Source organism: Ammodytes marinus, assembly GCF_949987685.1.
Source record: "Ammodytes marinus genome assembly, chromosome: 2".
In the NCBI taxonomy this organism is placed as follows: Eukaryota; Metazoa; Chordata; class Actinopteri; order Uranoscopiformes; family Ammodytidae; genus Ammodytes; species Ammodytes marinus.
This window is the reverse complement of record NC_137231.1, coordinates 33,225,503-33,246,512: the sequence shown is the minus strand read 5'-3', so window position 1 is coordinate 33,246,512 and position 21,010 is coordinate 33,225,503. Positions and strand designations below refer to the sequence as shown.

Below are 21,010 nucleotides of genomic sequence, written 5' to 3'. Positions count from 1 at the left end.
AATCGTGAAGATACCGGTAAAGTTAGTCCCCACTCCACCGCCCACCCCTACACGGACTCTTGTTTCATCCGTACAGAGTTCCCAATCAAACCAAAATGTGCTTTCTCTTTTGGTTGCAGGGTTGGTTATGCGAACAGCCAAAGAGGCACGGACCTCCCTGGACAAATTGGACTTGGATAGGATTCTTAAGCACCTGACAGAAAAGGTGCTGGCGGACAGGGATTTAGTTAACACACTGACAAACTCTGACAGTCAGCGGTTTAAGGAAATCCCCAAAGTAGTGCTCAAGGAACTGAAGAAACAGTACCGTGGCTCCGCTAGGCTGCTGCTGAAATCCATGGTGGCACAGGATCCCAAAGTTGGCAGACATTTTGTCAAGGCCTTGGACAAACACCTGACTGGGATGACTCAGAATAATAGGAAGAAGAAGACCATTAGAAGCTTATTTTCATCTGTGGCAAAAGCTATTGTGAAGCCGTTTACTCGCTGCTTTGGTCGTAGCTCTGTCGCTGACTAATGGTGCTTTTATATCACATGGTATCAACTCTACTCTACTTTACTCTACTGGCCTTTAGTATCAGCTACTTTTCTAGAGATCGTTTTCTGCTACAATATACTAGCCTGGAAATCCAGACCCTGATATCTTGAACGATAGAGGGTCTGGCGACGATCAATAGTAATTTCCAACTCAAGGGGCGGCTCCTACTCGTGCATTTCAAATGCCACTGCATGCAGTTGGATAGCACTACAACCAATCAGAGCAATGCACAAGGCGATGTAAGCCCCTTTCGTTTAGCGAACAGCTGTTAAACTGTTAAATTAAACGTTTGCCGTTGTCGGTCGGCAAAACAGAACATTCCACTTACTTGCTAATGAAAGATTTGAGTGCCGTCTTCCAAATCGTTAAGGGTCGAGGCCAAAGCAGTCTCAAACGCACACAACATATCCGCAGCCATCTCTGATGTTTACTATCACGGCTTCGACGTTGCATGCACGTCACTGTCGTCATCCGGTTACGTCCTCCCCAGAGTATCATATAATTTGCCAGCGCCTAGTGGCAGGTCTGGGAATGCCAGGCTAACAATATACATCTCTGGAAAAAAATAATGGACCAGTCTGTATTTTTTCTTAAATCTTCATCTCTACACGACCTCATGGAAATGCTCTAAATGACAATTTTTTCACCTGGAATTTGTTAGAAACATTGTCGATAGTTTATGGAGCAAAACCAAAATGTTCATTCTACTCAAACATATGCCTATAAATAGTCAACAAAGAGTCACTGAACGTTTGGAGTGGTCTCTTAATGATTTCCAGAGCTGTAGTGCCTCTGTGTAGCTGGTGAGCTGGACTTATGCATTTAGCTCAGTTGTGTAGTCTTCATAAGACATAAGGCGATAATTTGCACATTTTGTTATTGAATTAAATAACTTTCGGCAAGTCAAACATTTGCCTTGCATCGCAGCAGCTCCATTTAAAACATCATAGAAAAGACAAGAAACAAGACATCAAGACAGACGCCATTTTAGGAAGAAAGTAGAATAAAAACATGAGAGACAGCAACTTCAAATACTACGACCGCTACAGTAGATTGGCTGTTTCTTGTGCAGACAGAGTAAGTACCAAAGAAGTAGACCCGATACTTGTACATAGTGGAAAACCAAAAAAGGCAAGTAGAGTACAGTAGATTAGAGCCTGTACCGTGTAGTGGAAAACCATAACATTGGACCATTTATTTTCTGATATAACTGCACTCCGATTCCCCCCAAAATGTTTATTCTCAGTTTAAATGAGGATGTGTTTTTTTCCCACAGCAACATACAGTTAAGGAGGCTGCCAAGAAAACGCAAGCCTCCCGCCTTGCCTTACGATTCTAAAAAAAATATATTAATAAAAAAATCTGATAAAAATGCAAGATTCTAGATGGTTTGATTTTTATAGGCACACTATCTATCCACTTCCAGCTTCTCTGATGTGACAATTTGGCTTATTTTACTCTGTTTTCTATCATAATAAATGGAAATAACTTTGCATTTTTGGCCTGTTGTACAATTAAGACATCACCTTATGCACTAGGGAACTGGTTGGATTAATTGGTAATAAAAAAAATCTTTAGTAACAGTCTTAACACAGAAAAGTCGGAGCTTTTGTGTCCAATGAGGACAACAAATACTTGCATTGTACAGTACTTATAACTCTAGATGCGCACTAGATGGCAGTGTTGTAAAAACTGGTCACTAGAAGGATCTGCATCAGCTCACTCTCATTCTGAAACATGTCTGCTTTTGAATAGTTCTTACCCTGCGTTCCAATCCCCATACTTCCCTACTATTTAGTATGCCAGAAAAAGATTTAGGATGTCCCAATACATGCACGTCGATTGTAGTATGCTGAAAATACATAAATGCCCCTCTAACTCCAACAGCATTTTGGAGTATTTCTCTTTGTTCTTGACATTTCTCGACATAATGAAAAAAAAAATCGTCCTCATATGATTTTTTTTTTCCGTCCTGTGGCCCCTAAAACTCTTCTTTACTTTAGTATGTAGTGTAGGAAAAAGAAAAAGTATGTGATTTGGAACGCAGGGATAGTTTAAAAGTGAGAAGTGTTGACATGGTTTGGAATGCAGTCTGCTTTTGGACAGTTCTTGGTTTCAGTTTTGAGATAAAGACCTTGTTGTTCCCCTACCAGACAAATGAAACGCTGTGAGAAGAAAAACTGGACAGATGGTAAAACAGTAAACACAATGGCTCGGTCTCTGACTCGGTCATGTGTGCACAGCTGGAATGTAGCTGCTTCCATTCAGTCGATTTTTGGTCAATTCATGAAAATAAATACTTCATATATCACTATTTACCTCATTGTATTTATTTGAGTTTAAATGCTGCATGATAATTTACTAGAACGGTTGTTTTTAAGTTGTGTGTAGTATAACTGTTTTAGTATATATGTAATGTAAAAAATTAAAAAGGGGATATTTTGCACTTATTTGAATAAATGCTCCTGGTATTTACTCGACATTATTGTAAATGAGGGTCACCCATCAATTGATATTTCGAGGATAAATAAAGAAAAAATTCTATAAAAATTAATAGTTTTTAAAATATTATTAAAATAAGTGTTGTTCTTTTCAAACATATAAAGAACTTGATGTATCTGTTTAGAAAAGTGCTGTATAAATAAAGTTTGTTCAATTAATAATTAGAATACATTTATTTATACCGCTTTATATCAAAACAAAACAATTATTTTTCAGACAGCAGTTAATGAACTGACACACTGCTCAACAATGACAGAGGTTTCACAAATGTATTTTTTTTTTATGCATGTTTTAATACTTGGTGGTACAAGGTTCATAAATGTGCATTTGTGCATTTTTCCTGGGTAATATTCACAGCTGAAGAAGTAATTGTTATCAAATTCTTTTTAATACACACAGCTGCACAGTTGGCCTGACATTTTAAAAGCTTGAATTTGGTTAAATGTTTGGCAGTACGTCATGACAAACATACAAACATTAGGAAAAAATTTGAACTTTCGACACAGAGATTTGCCTCATTTGAAAATCTTCCGAAACTGTGGTTTGAGCATTTCCAGATTGGGGTTGTTCTGCATTATCTCCTTCATGTTGCCGGCCGCCATGATCGTCTCGTGAGCTTCGTCAAACAACTTTTCCCCGAGCGCTTTCTTCACTCGGTCTCTCCAGGCTGTCAGCTTAGGCCGGCCTTCAAACACGTCAAAACCAGTTCCAACGGGCTGAAAAACAAACAGTAAATACAGTCTGAATGTACAAATAAGAGATAATACTGTAGTTTACATTACAAGTAGATGGAGAGAGAGGATTCAATACTCTTGGGGGTCAGGGTTCCCTCATGCAGACAGACCAATAATCGGATCTTTGCTAGATCCATTTTCAAAAGGTACAGTGTGTAATATTGGCGTATTTTAGAGTCATTTAGTGGTGAGATTCTGGTATATGTATTTAGTTTTTTGTTTTATAGTACTTTTTTACTCAGCTATAGCCACCAGATCAGCCAGAGAGATTTTGAGAATGGATTGTAATAGATCCATTTCCAAAAGGTAGCGACAGTGTGTAATATTGGAATTATTGAGCATCATCTAGTGGTGAGATTCTAGATGTCAACGCTCCCTTGCTAACCCCTCCCTTTGGTAAACTCTTATAGAAGCTACGGTGGCCATCAAGGACAATAAGTATTATTTGTAGCAGCAGTAGCCTAACCAGTGCTGTATTCTTACCTGCATGATCTCCACTATAGCCACCAGATCAGCCAGAGAGATTTGGTCTCCGATGATGAACGGTTTGTTCTGCAGGAATTTCTCCTCCAGCAGTTGCAGCGACTGGTTCAGATCCTCGATGGCGGCGTCCATCTTGTCCTTAGGAACCTCAGCGTCCATGATGACAGAATACAGAGACTGGGCACAGAGACACACACAGTTCATTCAAGCACACAAACATAAAATAAGTTAAAGATCAGTGTTTACATAAAGCTCTGGAAAAAATTAAAGCGATCACTCCAAATGTTCAGTGTCTCTCATTTGACTATGTATAGGCATATTTGAGTAGAATGAACATTTTGGTTTTATAATATAAACTTCTGACAATCTTGCTACCAAATTCCAAAAAAAGAAAATCGTCATTAAGAGCATTTCCATTAAGTAATGTAGAAATGAAGATTTAAGAAAAATCCAGACTAGTCTCTTCATTTTTTCCGGAGCTTTAATTGTTTATACAATGGTCTGGCTGACAAGTGCAAGTGTAGTTCTAGCTCAAGTTTCATCACTACGAAATTACTACGTTAATTGTTGTAAGGCATAATGTTGAGGCGAATAACGTAATAAATGCACATTTACACATAATGCAAAAGGTGATCTGTTAGTTTTTTTTCAATACCTCTGCATTTCACACATCCTTCGCCTGCAGGTGGTGCTGTTTAGTCAGAATTAATATTAACGAGTTGAGGATTCATGAAGACTGTCCAGACATGATGAAACACACCAGCCGTTTCAGTTGTGATGTTGACACATTTGAAATTAAGCAACACAATCAAAACATGTACTTAACATTACAAAACTTTTTTAACCCAAACATTTACATTCCCATGGGCTTTTGGGATCGCCTCCTCTGGCCGCTATGTTTAAAGTTGCTGTGGTTATTCCAAATTAAAAAAATATTTGGGGCCCTTTCATTAAACACATTAAGAGGGAAATACCTCAAACTGGGTCCTGAGGTTCTTTATTTAAAATGAGTGAGTGATGGCTGTTTTTTTTTTTTTTTTTTTTTTTTTTTTTCGAATTCTGTCTTTTGTATGTGCTTGTTTTTCTGTGTATTGTTAAAAAATGTTGTATTGAAAAATTTGTATAAATAAAATATATAAAAAAAAAATAAAAAAAAGTTGGTTAGTGGACCAATTTTGACTAAGGATGTAGTTGGACATCCAGGTACTTTTCAGCGTGCTGCAACTGACCACATGTATTGGGACATCCTAAATATGTTCCTGTCATACTAAATAGCAGGGAAGTTTGGGGATTGTCCATACACCAGATCTCCCCTTCTTGCCACACAACCGCATAACAAAAACCTACTACTTGATTATCCTTTACACGTATACATTTGCTTTTTCTTAAGAAGAGTCGGTTAGAGTCCACATAAGAAGAGACCCACTATCTCCATTCTACAGTCTTGCACAGGTGAGGTAAATAACAAGTCATTGAGGTTATCATAGGTTGTATTGAGTTACATTGTGATGTGTTTAAGTGCTGTTCAGTAAATACTTGTATTTGGCAAATGTAACTTCATCATGATTAGCTCAATGTAATCTTAGAAAATGTAGAGTTAGGCCAGAAACTAAAACAAATAGGCTACAGTTGAAGTATATATATATATATGAAATATATGTTTTACTGGACAATAAAACAATATACTATGGGAGAATTTGGGGAAAGTTTAAAAGGGAGCCAAAATGAGTTGCTGCCAACCCAAGTTAAAATGTGCGATTGATTTGAAGTGTGTCATGTGAGGACACAGCCTGTGTTACTGTGGGTATCGTACCCGGAGCAGGAAGACCTTTGACCCATGACTCCTGAGGTTCATATGCTGCCAGGAGAGGTATTCATTAACACGAGCTCGCCGCTGCAGCTCGGCTGGAAACCAGTGGTCGGGCACTGTGGAGGAATGCTTCTGAACCATGTACTCCAGGATCGCAGTGCTGAGGAGAACAAGAAAATAAAGTTATAAATCACAACAGAATCCACATTTATACATATTTACTGCAGTGAAAAAGTGACACAGAACAAGTCCAGTGTTTTTCCTGGCTCAGGATAGACCTTCGGGGGTGACTTGACTGCATGGACAATGTTTGGCCACAACACTGTTTTAGGCAATTACTTGCAAAAGTAAAGGCAAGAAGTCGTCTTATCGTATTTGCTGATTCTGCTCTTACAATTAAATGATAATAAAAAAAAGTCTATTATGCTTGGAACTCTGAATCGTGAGAAATTTCCCGACGTGATGCGATAAAGAATTGATAGATATGCCACAAAATATTATTACTGATAACCTGTTGAATAACACGATTATTCATGATTTTACCAGAGAATCATGGCAGTGCCTGTTCGGTTGGGGACAGTTCACTTTAACAGTCCATTTCTCCATCTCTCAACGCGCTGTTTTTCTCAAGAATTGTTGGTGTAAACGGCTCCAAAGTACAAATGATGTCAGCTTTTGTTAAGGAAGTTCACATTTTATTTTGGCATTGTTTCGTTTTATTTTAAAATATCTTTCCTGGGACCAGGGGGGCCTCTATGCAACAGCTGCTTGTATTGTTGAATGGGTGCGGTCGGCTCTGTACCCTGTGGTCATGCGGTCAAGACCATGAACCAGAAGATTCACACAGTTTGGATCCCGCTGGAGAGCTGTGTTGCAACTCTCTCACCATAACTTCAAATCATATCTCCCTTCTATTTGTTTATTTACATAGGGACAGTATTGCACATGCGAGATAATGAGATAGAGGTACAAGCGGCTTGGGTTTTCGCGAACATTACGATTTTTTATTTTTTTTTGCAAACATTCCGAATTTTTATTTTTTTCAAAATTCCCCAAAAATGTAAAAAAAAAACACAAAACAGTGAATGAGTTAACATGAGCTGTACACTTTGACCAATCAGAGAGAGGCTCCGATTCTCTGTTCTTATTGGCTGTTGGGACTGTCCATTCACTTTGGCACAAATTTGTTGGTGTAGAGCGTGTCATGGAGGGACCATAGGGGAGGGACCAAAGAGAACAAGTGGAGCGGTTGAGGTATTTAGATTTGAATCTCTATCCCAACTGCCATTTTCTCCCAAAATCCTCCACCCCAGCTTTATTTGAAGCCTCATGATTGTAACTGTAGATTGTAGATTTAAGGAATTTGTCCATTGTTGTACCTTTCAGTCAGAATGAAGCTTCCATCCTTCATGGCCGGAACCTTCCTCACGACGCTGATTTTTCCAAACTCCTCGCTGAAATGCTGACCTGAGTCAAACACACAGATAAGAGAATCACAGATGTGTTCAAACCACAAGACAAAATGGCTGCTGAAAGAAGAATAACAATCACAGCATTCCATACTATTTAGTACGCCAGAAAAAGATTTAGGATTACCCAATACATGCAAGTCAATTGTAGTATGCTGAAAATACCTAGATGCCCCAACTAACTCCAATTGCATTTTGCAGTATTCGTCTTTTATTCTTGACATTTCTCGACATAATGAAAAACGAATCTTCCTTATCTGATTCTTTCTCTCTCCTGTGGCCCTAAAACTACTGTAGTGTAGTAAAAAGAAAGAGTATGTGATTTGGAACGCAGGGATGTTTTGAACTCCCCCGTTCCCCTTTTGTCCTTCTCTGCTGTCAAACGCTTCTCGTTCCTATATTTTCTTTCCCAACACTTCCCTGCTGGACCCGATCACCTCAGAGACACGGGAATGTTTTGTCAGGATTGCTTTGACCTCTGACTCGGGACGTCCCACCCACTGTGTGCTGGTAAAGTGTTGTCATCTGGGAGTTAACGTAAGTCTACTACTCACTTCTCACTTCACTGGAAGGGTTCGTCAACTTTCTGGGTGAAATGTGAGAATGTAAGCTGATAGCCCAAAGGAGGATTTCTTTCTCTTTCTTTTTTCTTTTTTTAAACCATTCAGAATGCAATTATGATCCATATGCACACACACACACACGCACACACACACACACACACACACACACACACACACACACACACACACACACATACAAACACACACACACACACACACACACACACACATACACACACACACACACACACACACACATGCACAAAGAAACTAGGATTATTTTTTTCTATCATTTCTATAATTGAACTACATTCAGTTTTTTCACAGCAGTAAAACTTGGAAACTCGCAACTCCTGGAATTTCCTGTTTCTCTCTCGGTCTACGCGTCCTGGAAAAATTATGTCCATTGGAAGTGGACGGGTTATCGGAGCGGGTTAAATGCCTCAAGGACATTCAACTCCCAGTGTCTGCATCATGTGTTTACATAGACAGAGAGAGCGATAGAGAGAGAGAGAGAGAGAGAGAAAAAAAAATTCTGAAAATCACACCTTCCAAATGTTTGAGACTGGAGGGTATGCAACAAGTCTGCAAACATCTGTGAACTTATCTATAGCATTCTCAAAAGCTCAAGTTACAATTAACTACTACATTAGAGCAGAATGCAAATTTAAAAAGCAATCAAAAAGCAAATTTAAACATGCACATAGAGCTTAATGTATGTCTCACATTACCTGCAGCGAGGGACACCATCTTAAACTCAAAGGGAATCCCGACAGCCTTGGCGAATAGGAAGACAGAGCGGCATGGCTGAGAGTACAGGTCGAGGTAGAGCTCCATATTGTTGCAGATGTTTTGGCTTGCACAGCGTTCTCTCTGTGTTCTCAGTCCTTTTTCCTGCTGCGTCGGTTATCTTGTGTCTGTCTGGGTGTGGGTGTGTGTGTGGGTGTGTGTGTGGGTGGGTGTGTGTGCGTGTGTATAGCTCCGCCTCTCATTGCTGTGAGGCTCATTGATAATTTAAACGGTGGCGACAGTTCAAAGTGAGCAGGCGGTCATGGTAGAGCAGTCTCACCTTTGGCCCTTGGCTTGGTTCAAGGTTTTGTAAACACTGCTCAGATTATCAGTTTTATCAGTTCGATGTGCCTACGGTTTACTCTGTGATGCAGTCTTGTCTGTATTATGAGTTTATAAGAGCATCCACACAATAGTAGAAGTTCGACATTTCATGACATGATCGCATGGATATATTTTTAAAATATTACTTAATCATCACATGATTCACACTCTGCTACTTGCACAAACGGTTCTTTCCTAACAGTGTTTCTCAATCTCCTCTCGGAGGTCCTCTTGTCTCTCCTGACTCTAACAGCTGATTTAGGGCAGCAGTGGCGAAATGGGTAGGGAGGTCGTCCTCTGGAGCGCAGGGTCAGAGGTTCGATCCCCGCCTACCCGCCACATGTCCAAGTGTCCCTGGGCAAGACACTGAACCCCAAATTGCTCTTGATGATTCAGAGAGGGCCTTGCATGGCGGCTACTGCCACCGGTATGAATTGGTGAATGTGATAAGAAATGTAAAGTGCTTTGGGGCTGAGAAAACCGGCTAAAAGCGCTATATACAGTAAGTCAAGTCCATTTACCGATCATGAGCATTTAGCTGTTATTGAGTAAGGGTGGAGCATGCTTAGTAGATTTAAACAGCTGCCATGTGCAAATTGAGGTGATGACGCAGCGTTTGAACTATTAACAACTAGCTAGACATTTTTAAAGTAAATTTGATAGATAGATAGATAGATAGATAGATAGATAGATAGATAGATAGATAGATAGATAGATAGATAGATAGATAGATAGATAGATAGATAGATAGATAGATAGATAGATAGATAGATAGATAGATAGATCCTAACAGTTATAAAATGATCTACAAACAGATCACCAGTTGGAACAAAAGCAGGATTAAAGTGATATAAACCTTTTATTTTTAAAAGGGTTGTTGTGGGACAAAGTAGATTTGTCTTTCTTACTGTAGACAGGAAGTGGTTCAGCGGTCAGCAGAGATGGAGGCTCCAGACAGATCAATAGTGTGTGACGTCTTCCGATTGCAAAGTTTCCTGAGGGGCGGACAGAGCAACTTTGTATTTACACAAAGAACACATTACGAATGTACATGCAGGGATACACAACATCATCTGTAAAACTAGACAATAACAAATATGTTATAATACAGTTTTCCGTGGTATATTCATCTGGCTCCTGGAACTGACGATGTTGTTACTGTCAAGTTATCCATAAATGCTCTGATGGGGGGCTGTCGGACTCTAGATTTGGTTATTGGGCCTCTGCACTCCGCTTCATCAGACCTGGCCAGCATGAGGTAGGTAGATACTGAAAAAATATCTTCACCTCAACACATTTAAGCTGGGTTGGAGGATTTGGGGAGAAAATAGCAGTTGGGATAGAGATTCGAATCCAAATACCTCAACCGCTCCCCTTGTTCTCTTTGGTCCCTCCCTGACACAGAAATCACATACCCCAGCTTTAAGCTAAAGATCGTTCTGAACTGCTCGGTGTTAGCAGAGTTCTCCTCCTTTGGGATCCATTCACATTCTGCGTCTTTCCATTGTTGGGCCACCTCCCCCTTCTCCAGATCACCCTTAGGATCTTCTACAGTCTATGCATGAACTTGGGAGACATCTTGTGCACCATATATGGCACTCCATTAGCTCCAGGTGCTGTGGTGATTCTACTGACTAGAATGACTACTGTCTACTACTTCTTCCAACTGGGTTATTTAGTGTTGGAGGCTGTGGTTTTATCACTGTAGGTGCTTTGGATATGGTTGTCTATCCTTGCTTGTGAGGTGTCCTCTTTACTTCTGGCCTAACAACTGTTCGGTAAACCCAAAAGGATTTGCAAGGAAGGCAATGTGTTTCCTGGCTCTCTCTTTGTGTCATACAGCCCTTCAGAGAGTCAACAGCTTCTTCCTAAGGATGCCACTTAGTTCAACCAGCCCTCAAATATACTGAACTATCCCTTTAAAGTCGGATCCACAATATCTAATGGGGACCTTGAACTTTGGAACTGTAATGATAAAGCTCTGCTTATCTCCTGAAATAAACCAGGCAACAAGTTTTATTCTTCTACACAGACGATAAGATTCACATTCGAAAACAACTCTTCCACAGAGAGAGACACAGCTACAAGTGGTAATACTGGGAATACTAGGACACTCCATGCTGCTGACTTCACAAATTGAACCAAATATTTTTTTAAACACAGGCTCGAAGTGAAGGTAACTTTAAAGGGAGAGATTTCCTGTTGGAACTGCCGGCCTGCTGTGTCTTTTTAAATTATTCAGAGACTAAATGGCTTCCAGATTAGAGGAGGATCTCTGCTGTCCGGTCTGCCATGACATATTCAAAGATCCTGTTCTTCTGTCATGTAGCCACAGCTTCTGTAAAGACTGTCTGCAGACATCGTGGAAAGACAAAACAATTCAAGAGTGTCCAGTTTGTAAGAGCAGATCTTCAAAGGCATTCTCACCTCCTAACCTAGCCTTAAAGAACCTGTGTGAGACCTTCTTACTGGAGAGAGATCAGAAAGCTTCAGAGGCTCTCTGCAGTCTGCACTCTGAGAAACTCAAACTCTTCTGTCTGGACCATCAGCAGCCAGTTTGTCTGATCTGTAGAGATTCAGAAAAACACAATCGCCACAGATTCAGACCCATCGATGAAGCTGCAGCACAACTCAAGAAGAAACTTGAGGAAACTCTGGAGCTCTTGAAGAAGACGTTAAAGCTTTCTGAACAAGTTAAAGTTAAGTCTGATCAGACAGCAAGACACACAAAGATCCAGGCCCGACACACAAAGACCCAGATTCAGGAGCAGTTTAAGAAGCTTCACCAGTTTCTAGAAAAGGAAGAGGAGGCCAGGTTGGCTGCACTGAGGGAGGAAGAGGAGAAGAAGAGTCGGATGATGAAGGAGAAGATGGAGGCTCTGAGCAGAGAGATAGCAGCTCTTTCAGACACAGTCAGAGTCACTGAGGTGGAGCTGAGAGCTGAAAACATCGCATTCCTGCAGAACTACAAGGCTGCAGTGGAAAGGGTCCAGCAGAGTGCACTACTAGATGATCCACAGCTGCTCTCAGGAGCTCTGATAGACGAGGCCAAACACCTGGGCAACCTGACCTTCAACATCTGGAACAAGATGAGGGACATGGTCTCCTACACTCCTCTGGTTCTGGACCCAAACACTGCTCATCCAGAACTCATCGTGTCTGAAGATCTGACCAGTATTAGACATGTATGGGACAAACAGCAGCTTCCTGATAATCCAGAGAGGTTTGACTATTCCTGCTCTGTCCTGAGCTCTGAGGGCTTTAACTCAGGGACTCACAGGTGGGTTGTCCAGGTTGGAGATAGTACAGACTGGGTAGTGGGTGTGTTAGCAGAGTCTGCCCAGAGGAAGGGAGGCAAACAGTCTGGATTAATGGGAATATGGTTATATGCAGGTCTATACTCATGTTGGTCATCAGGTCCAGACACTGTTATTAAAGTGCAGAAGAAGCTCCAGAGAATCATGGTGGAACTGGACTGGAACAGAGGAAAGCTGTCGTTCTATGATGCTGACACTAACACACACATACACACCGTCAAACGGACTTTCACAGAGCGGATGTTTCCATACCTTAACGCTTCGAGTGAAGCCACCGAAGTGAAGATTTTACCGGTGAAAGTCTCTGTGACTGCAAATGAGTTGGGAAGGACTTTCTTTCACATCACATCGGGGGGGACAGTAGCTCAGTGCGTGAAGCCTTGGGTTCACATCTAGCATGGACCAGACTTTGAGTGTGGACTGGTAGCAGTAGAGGTGCCAGTCCTCCCCATGAGCACTGCCCAAGTGCCCCTCAACAAGGCACTGAATCCCTATCTGCTCTAGGAGATTATCGTGGGGCAGCATCATAACTCTGACAGCTCTCTCTTCTATATGCTTGTGTGTCTTTCGGGCCTGTGTATGCATAACAAAATACAATATATGACAACAGAGTGTAAAGTGTAAGTTCCCCATTGAGGGACTGATATCGCATTGTTCTTTGATTATATATTTGTGAGTGTACTCTTTGTGTATTTGATCAGCAGGTAAAACTTGATTCGAGGTGATTTGTTTTTTGATGTGATGTTTTTAAGTGCACTTTCACAGTGCAGTGTTTGGTTGATTTAAATGCCTGTTGTGGTTCTGTTAGGCAGTTGTGAACCCAGCAATGGTACTCAAACCACCGGCCTTGTACAGTATATTGAATTTTTTTCCTATCTTTATTCAAGTGTGATCTTTCGATTTGACAGCATGATTTATTGATTTCACACTATGATTTTGTCATTCTACTCTTGAACTTTAACCCCATTCTTATATTACACCTTCCCACATTCAGATTTATAGTGCTTCGGCTCAACCTGTATGTTCGTGCTCAGATATATTGTTGCTTGCACAGATTTCCTGGCTCCAGTTTTAGCTTTTGGAATTTTAAAGTTTCTAATTAAGCAGAACCACTTTTGTTGGTGTTATCACTTGTTGTATCCTACGGTTTAAGATTCAACATGTATTTTAGGGAAGGAAATTATCATTTAAGAGAGTTTTTGAAACATATAAAGTTGGAGCTAATGTAAGGATTACAAGTTTGAGTAAATCATCTTTTTTTTATTTAATTTATAATGTGGATATTCTGAGTTATTTTATTTTTTGTCACTGATTGTGTGAATTTATTTCTGTGAAATGGATCGGTGTGAACATGTTTATGAATTTTCTTTTTGTGCATATCCACACATGTTGTTAAATGTGTTCCTTATAATGTATGACCAATAATAACCATTTATTAATACATGTTGTTAATACTGACATCGATACAGATACTGTTTATTATTGCCAACACATATTGATAATACTTTCCTTAATTTGCTGCATAAAAATAAATAAAGACCTAACATTAAAAATGTGGAAAGAGTCATCATTTATTTTATTATTATTTTATTTTTTTTTGTTTATAAGTTTTCTGCTTATTTTTGAGGGAGCATTAATATGAAGCTAAAAAACTGATGAAACTTTGTCCTGAGTTCATAACTACACATGTATTTTTCTAACGATACATAATATTTTCTTTGGCGCGACATCTGTAAATGTTTGTACAGGATTACAGGATCAGGAGTCACACAGATAAACTCATAAAAAGTCACACATAAAAAGCTATATTTATGTTTGGATTGTTTTCTCCTCAAACTAAGAAATAATTAAATAAATGTAATTAGTCTGTATGAAGTAGTATTAGTTGTCTTTGTTATTCTGTTTAAAGTCTTTTTACACTTTGTCATTGTCTAAACCACAATAATACACTCAATGTGTCTTTATGTTGTTTAAACTTCTTCACAAATGGTCTCAGATTGACAAACTACTATGAAAGTGGCTGAAATGATTACTAAATATAACTTACTCATAAGTGACCCCGGAAAAACTAAACAAGTAGATAAAGTGCTATCCTGGACTTTTGTCTCCAGTGAGTACAGATCAAAGTTCACTCTTTACCCGGAGTTTATTTATTCTCTTTGAAAAGTGCCATATAAATGAAGCAGGTAACTAATATTCTAATTAATAATTAGGATACATCTTATCCATACAGCTTGTAACCTACAAAGCTGTAAAGGCTTAGGCTAAAAAAATATATATATTCTATATAGAAAAAATTAATATTCAGTTAATAATTTGACACAATGTTTAATGTCATTTTTATGCATTGTTTAATGTGGTACAAGGATCATAAATGTGCATAACAGATATATATAACATACAAAACAATAACACATTTTTCCTTGTTAATATTCACAGCTGAAAAGTTTTCAGTTCACACTTTGAAGAAAGTTAAACATTAGGAAGGTCTTTGATGTTTTTACACAGGCATGTCCTCATTGGAACATCTTCTGAAACTTTGGTTTGATCATCTCCAGATTGGGGTTGTTCTGCATTATCTCCTTCATGTTGATGGCCGTCATGATCATCTCATGAGCTTCGTCAAACAACTTTTCCCCGAGCGCTTTCTTCACCCGGTCTCTCCAGGCTGTCAGCTTGGGCCGGCCTTCAAACACGTTCAAACCGGCTCCAACGGGCTGAAAAACACACAACAAACACAGCCTTAATGCATAATGCAAATACCGAATGTTTAAAAGGTAGTGTGATATCAGAGTATTTTGGCATCATCTGGTGGTGAGATTCTAGATGTCAACGCTCCCTTGCTAACCCCTCCCGTTCTGAGAATTTGCAGAAGATACCAAGTCCTTCAAGGAAAATAAGATATAGTTACTAATGGCATCATCCACCACTGCCTCAAGTCTTTCCACAATATCAAGTGATGAGGTGAAGATGTATTTAGTTATTTATTCTATAGTACTTCTTCTTCGTCTTCCAACAGGTGCATTTCCCAAGGACGCCCACTATATATAAAAACGCATAAGGCCGTTAAGTTTGTCTGTTCCGTGCTACTGTAGAAACATGGGGTGCAAAATGGCGGCCTCAGCGCCCCGCTCCTATGTAGATATAAAATATAAATGAAGATCTAATGATCTTGGATGACTTGATGCCCTCAAAGATTAGAGATATAACTTTGGGATCAGTGAAATATGGTTTTGTTAGTTTTGAAGCTTAAAACAGAATATAGATGTATTTGTTGCAGCGACACACACACACACACAAACAAGCCTAAACAGTGCAGCAGTCTTACATGCATGAGGTCACATATAGCCACCACATCAACCAGAGAGATTTGGTCTCCGATGATGAACGGTTTGTTCTGCAGGAATTTCTCCTCCAGCAGTTGGAGCGACTGGTTCAGATCCTCGATGGCGGTGTCCATCTTGTCTTTAGGAACCTCAGCGTCCATCATTACGGGATACAGAGCCTGGGCACAGAGACACGGAAAGGTTAGGTTGGGTTGGGTTGGGTTGGGTTGGGTTGGGTTGGGTTGGGTTGGGATGGGATGGGATGGGTTGGGTTGGGTTGGGTTGGGTTGGGTTATGTTAGGTTAGGTTGGGTTGGGTTGGGTTGGGTTGGGTTGGGTTGGGTTGGGTTGGGTTGGGTTGGGTTGGGTTGGGTTAGGTTGGGTTGGGTTGGGTTGGGTTGGGTTAGGTTAGGTTACTTTATTTGTACACGTAGGTAAACTTGTTTTGCAGTTTAAAAGTGAGCTTCCGTTACACAGTTTAAGACATCACATACACACAAACACAAATGGGACTGTTACATACAGTAGGTAAAACAGTTAAAGTGCTCCAGTGCTAATCCAAATGTGGACACTTAAAACTGACCAACATAATTCAGATATAGTAAAAACCAGAAAAAATTATCTAAAAAATATCAACAAATAAATAAATAATAAATACTAAATAAATGTTGTGCAAATGTAGCAGTTTCTACAGCTTGTTCATCAGCGTGATTGCAGCTGGAACAAAACTGTTTTTAAAGCGCAATGAAGAGCAAGAATCTATGTACAACCTAGAAGTGGTGTCAACACACAACACATGCTTTAAATATACAGATGGTAGTAAGAGTAGTTGTTCTTAAGCTGCTTTGCAAGGCATCTCATGAATTTGGAGCACTAAATGAAAAGGCAGTCATTAATAGGTTGGAGCGAGCTTGGGGAACTTAAACCTTCAGTGTGTAGAATTTTGGGTTTTATTTCCTAGCAGAATTTGTAGAAAGTAATTATAATATCCATAAGTACATTTAATTTAGTGCATAATAGCTGACCATTTTTTTTGAATTATTATTTTTTCTCTTAGAAAGGGTCTCATATATGTCCATATGTCTGTATATTTTGGACCAAGGGCTAGCGCCGCCATCTTGAAAGTGTCATAGTTGGAATGTCATCAGGTGCATTGTTTAAAATGTAGAATTGTTCTTGTCCTTGAAGGCCACTGTAGCTTCTGTTATTATTCAAAAGGGTTGGGGTTACCCAGGGAGCGTTGCATTCTAGAACTTTGTAGAACTTTCTTGATGATGTCATATTACACACTGCACCTTTAATATCATATAAGGAGGAGGAGTCCACTAAAACCGGTACGATAAGATTCAGTATTCCAATCGAGGATAGCACGAGGATAACATGTATACATTTGTTTGTTATTATAAGGACGAAGGAAGAAAAGCCCTCCATCTAAATACTACAGTCTTGCTCAGGTGAAGTGAAGTAACTATCAGTTATTATATCATTTGAAATGTCAGTGCTACAAAAGGAACAAAATTAAAGCTGGGGTATATGATTTGGGGAGAAAATAGCAGTTGGGCTACAGATTCGAATACAAATACCTCAACCGTTCCACTTGTTCTCTTTGGTCCCTCCCCTATGGTGCCTCCCTGACACGCTCTACACCAACAACGTCGGTCCAAAGTGAATGGACAGTCCCAACAGCCAATAAGAACAGAGAATAGGAGCCTCGCTGACAAAGTGTACACAGCTCATGTTAACTTTGACAAATCAGAAATCATATACCCCAGCTTTAAATGTTAAAATGCGTGAATCAGGTGAGTTGTGTGTATCAGGTGAGGACACAGCATTGGGTAAACATTAGACTCGTACCTTCAGCATAAAGATCTTTGACCCATGAATCCTGAGGTTCATATGCTGCCAGGAGAGGTATTCATTAACACGAGCTCGCTGCTGCAGCTCGGCTGGAAACCAGTGGTCGGCCACTGTGGACGAATGCTTCTGAACCATGTACTCCAGGATCGCAGTACTGTAAGAAAGAAAAGATAGAAATTAAAGTTTTAACCACAACAGAATCCACATTAATACTTATTTACTACAGGGAGGAAGTGAGACGGAACAATTCACGTGATCCAAGACAAGCATTGGTCATTAAATTCTCTCTGTTGCCTCCTGACCTTTTGCGCTTTAAGCCCAACAAACTTACATTTAAACTACATTGATAAAGGATCAAGGCCGAAATTTATCTGTTTGGCTTGGTGACACAGGCCCTGTTAAATGATAACATGATGATGAAAAAAATGAAATGATGGCAGGGGGCGCTCGTAGTGCAGCCCCCATAGAGGCTCAGTCCTCTTCACAGCAGACCCGGGTCGTTCTCTGCATGTCTTACCATCTTACCCTCTTTGCCCCATTTCAACTCCAAATCTGTTTAATGAAGCGAAGCAAATAAGAAAAAAAAGCCTAAAAGAATCTTTAAAAAAAAAAAAAATTGAGAGAGCTCAACAAACTCAGCTGTTCAAATCCCTCAGAATCAACCTTCAAAAATGTGATGTTATTATTTGTAGATTTTATTTTTTTTATTTAGATTCCTTTTTTGGCATTATTGTTTATTAGATAGATTTTGGAGAGACAGAGTTGAAATGGGGGCAAAGAGGGGAAGACATGCAGAGAACTGACCCGGGTGGAATTATTTGTAGATGAAAAGGAGGGAATAAATGCTAAACCCAGTGTATGGTTTTACCTTTCAGTCAGAATGAAGCTTCCATCCTTCATGACGGGAACCTTTCTCACAACGCTGATGTTTCCAAACTCGTCACTGTGCTGCTCACCTGAGACCAACAAACACAGACGAAAGAGTGTCACAGATGCCTTGCGTTCCATTCCCTATACGTCCCTGCTATTTAGTATTGTAGAAAAAGATTTAGGATGTCCCCGATACATGTGGTCAAATGCAGCATGCTGAAAAATACCCGGATGCCCCACTACATCCAGTCTTGATTCTTAGTGTGGAAACCCGCAGGCTTTTTTTTTGGCAATTCTGACCCACAATCCACTGCACATCTGAAGTAACGTCACATTGATTGAGCCTCTGAAAACAAACAGCGATGCGACGGATATATAAGTTAATAAGTGAGTTCTGAATGTGTGGAATCCCAAGTAGAATAGCTGCAGCCCTGCTTTAGCTAATGGGGTTCCTAATAAACTACACTAACGCACAATGTTATGAAGAAATAACAATAGTTAAAGTATGACCCAATTGTAGCATACTGCATGCAAACTACATACTTGTTATGATCAGTTGTAGTATGTATAATAGTAAAAATAAATGTAGGCGTATGTATAGGAGTATGCGATTTGGAATGCAGCCATATGTTTTCAATGTAAATGTAGGAGTATGCGATTTGGAATGCAGCAATATCTGTTGTCAAACGCAGAAAAAAAATGGCCACTGAAAGAGGAATAACATAACTGAGTGAGATTTGTTCCCTCCCCCTTCCCGTTGTGTCCTTATCTGCTTCCAAACATTTCTCTTTCGTTCCCATATTTTCATTCCCAACACTTCCCAGCTGGAACCAATCACCTCAGAGAGACGGGAAGGTTTTGTCAGGATTGCTTTGACCTCTGACTCGGGACGTTCCACCCACTGTGTGCTGGTAAAGTGTTGTTATCTGGGAGTCTACTACTGGATGATGGTATCAGCTTTCTGGGTGAAATGTGAGAATGTAAGCTGATAGCCCAAAGGAGTATGTCCGTCTCTTTCCTTTTTTTTTAACAGAATAAGTTAACTCATTCAGAAAAATGAGAGATCAAAAAATTGTGGTCAATTGTGTATGTGTGTACTTTTAAGATACTTTTTCATAATGTACTATTCATGTCATAGAGACCACACACAGAAGCTATGATGAATGATGTTGAAATGTTTGACACTAAAAACCAATAAAAAAAAATGACAAAAAAAGTAGTGTTTTTTTTCTGTACATTTCTATTATTATTTTTCTATCTTCAGTTTTTTTAGCTTCAGTTAAGCTTGCTGAAGTTAGTTAAAAGTCCACACAATGTCACTTTAGGGTGTAATGTTGGAATATCTAATCACAACCTCTGGAATTTCCTGTTTCTCCTCTGTCTAAGCATTCTGGTAAAGTGAGAGAGAAAAAAAAACAGCTGGAAACTAAATGACCCGGTTCAAAAATGTGGCTTGACGTTGTTATGCAACAAGTCTGCAAACATCTGGGAACTTTCTGTACCGTTTTCCAAAAGCTCAAGTAACAGCAAACTACTATATTGAAGCAAAATGCGAACTAAGAGCCTAAAAACCTTACTAAAACATGCACAAATAGGCTCTGTATGTATTCAAAAAGCTTAATGTTTGTCTCACATTACCTGCAGCGAGGGACACCATCTTAAACTCAAAGGGAATCCCGACAGCCTTGGCGAATAGGAAGACGGCGCGGCATGGCTGAGAGTACAGGTCGAGGTAGAGCTCCATATTGTTGCAGATGTATTCAGCGTTCTCTCTGTGTGTTCTCAGTCCTTTTTCCTGCCGCGTCTGTTATCCTGTGTGTGTGTGTGTGTGTGTGTGTGTGTGTGTGTGTGTGTGTGTGTTATAGCTCCGCCTCTCGTTGCTGTGAGGCTCATTGATAATTTAAACGGTGGCGACAGTTCAAAGTGAGCACGCGGTCATGGTAGAGCAGTCTCACCTTTGGCCCTTGGCTTGGTACAACCTTTCGTAAACACTGCTCAGATTATCACAGTTTGCTCAGATTGACGAGGCTCTAATATGTGATTCAGTCTCCTGTGTGTAATGAGTTTACAGCAGCAGACAGACTTTACAGTGGAGCGGCTAAATGCTTATTTTATTAGTCAGAATCTTTCAGTTGATGATACAAGCGTGAAAATTGTCAGACATTTGAAATTGTCATCATAGAAATGCATTGGGTTTTTTCATCATAGAAATGTATTGGGTTTTTTCATGATTTTTTTTTTTTTTTTAATTTTGTTTCACAATTTTCTTGTCAAGTGACCCATGGAGACTGCTGAAGCCAATTATCACGCTTGTGTCAAAAATGTAAAGATTGCAGCACTTATCTGCTCCACTAATAGTGAAAGTCTGACATGCGATCAATGATCACATGGCTACATTGTTGAAATATGACTTAATCATCACGTGATTC

At 39.8% G+C, this 21,010-nt stretch overlaps 1 protein-coding gene across 1 annotated transcript; it reads right to left on the bottom strand.

Moving 5' to 3' along the window:
* Window positions 1-3,330: 3,330 nt before the first annotated feature.
* gstt1a (glutathione S-transferase theta 1a) lies at window positions 3,331-20,376 on the bottom strand. Its single transcript, XM_080036172.1, has 10 exons — window positions 20,220-20,376; window positions 18,580-18,667; window positions 17,709-17,865; window positions 15,858-16,034; window positions 15,049-15,246; window positions 8,831-8,996; window positions 7,447-7,534; window positions 6,071-6,227; window positions 4,258-4,434; window positions 3,331-3,756 (listed from the first exon to the last, which is right to left on the bottom strand). Exons 1-10 carry the CDS (start codon window positions 20,323-20,325, stop codon window positions 3,556-3,558), a joined length of 1,515 nt encoding a protein of 504 aa, XP_079892298.1. The 5' UTR covers window positions 20,326-20,376; the 3' UTR covers window positions 3,331-3,555.
* Window positions 20,377-21,010: the final 634 nt, after the last annotated feature.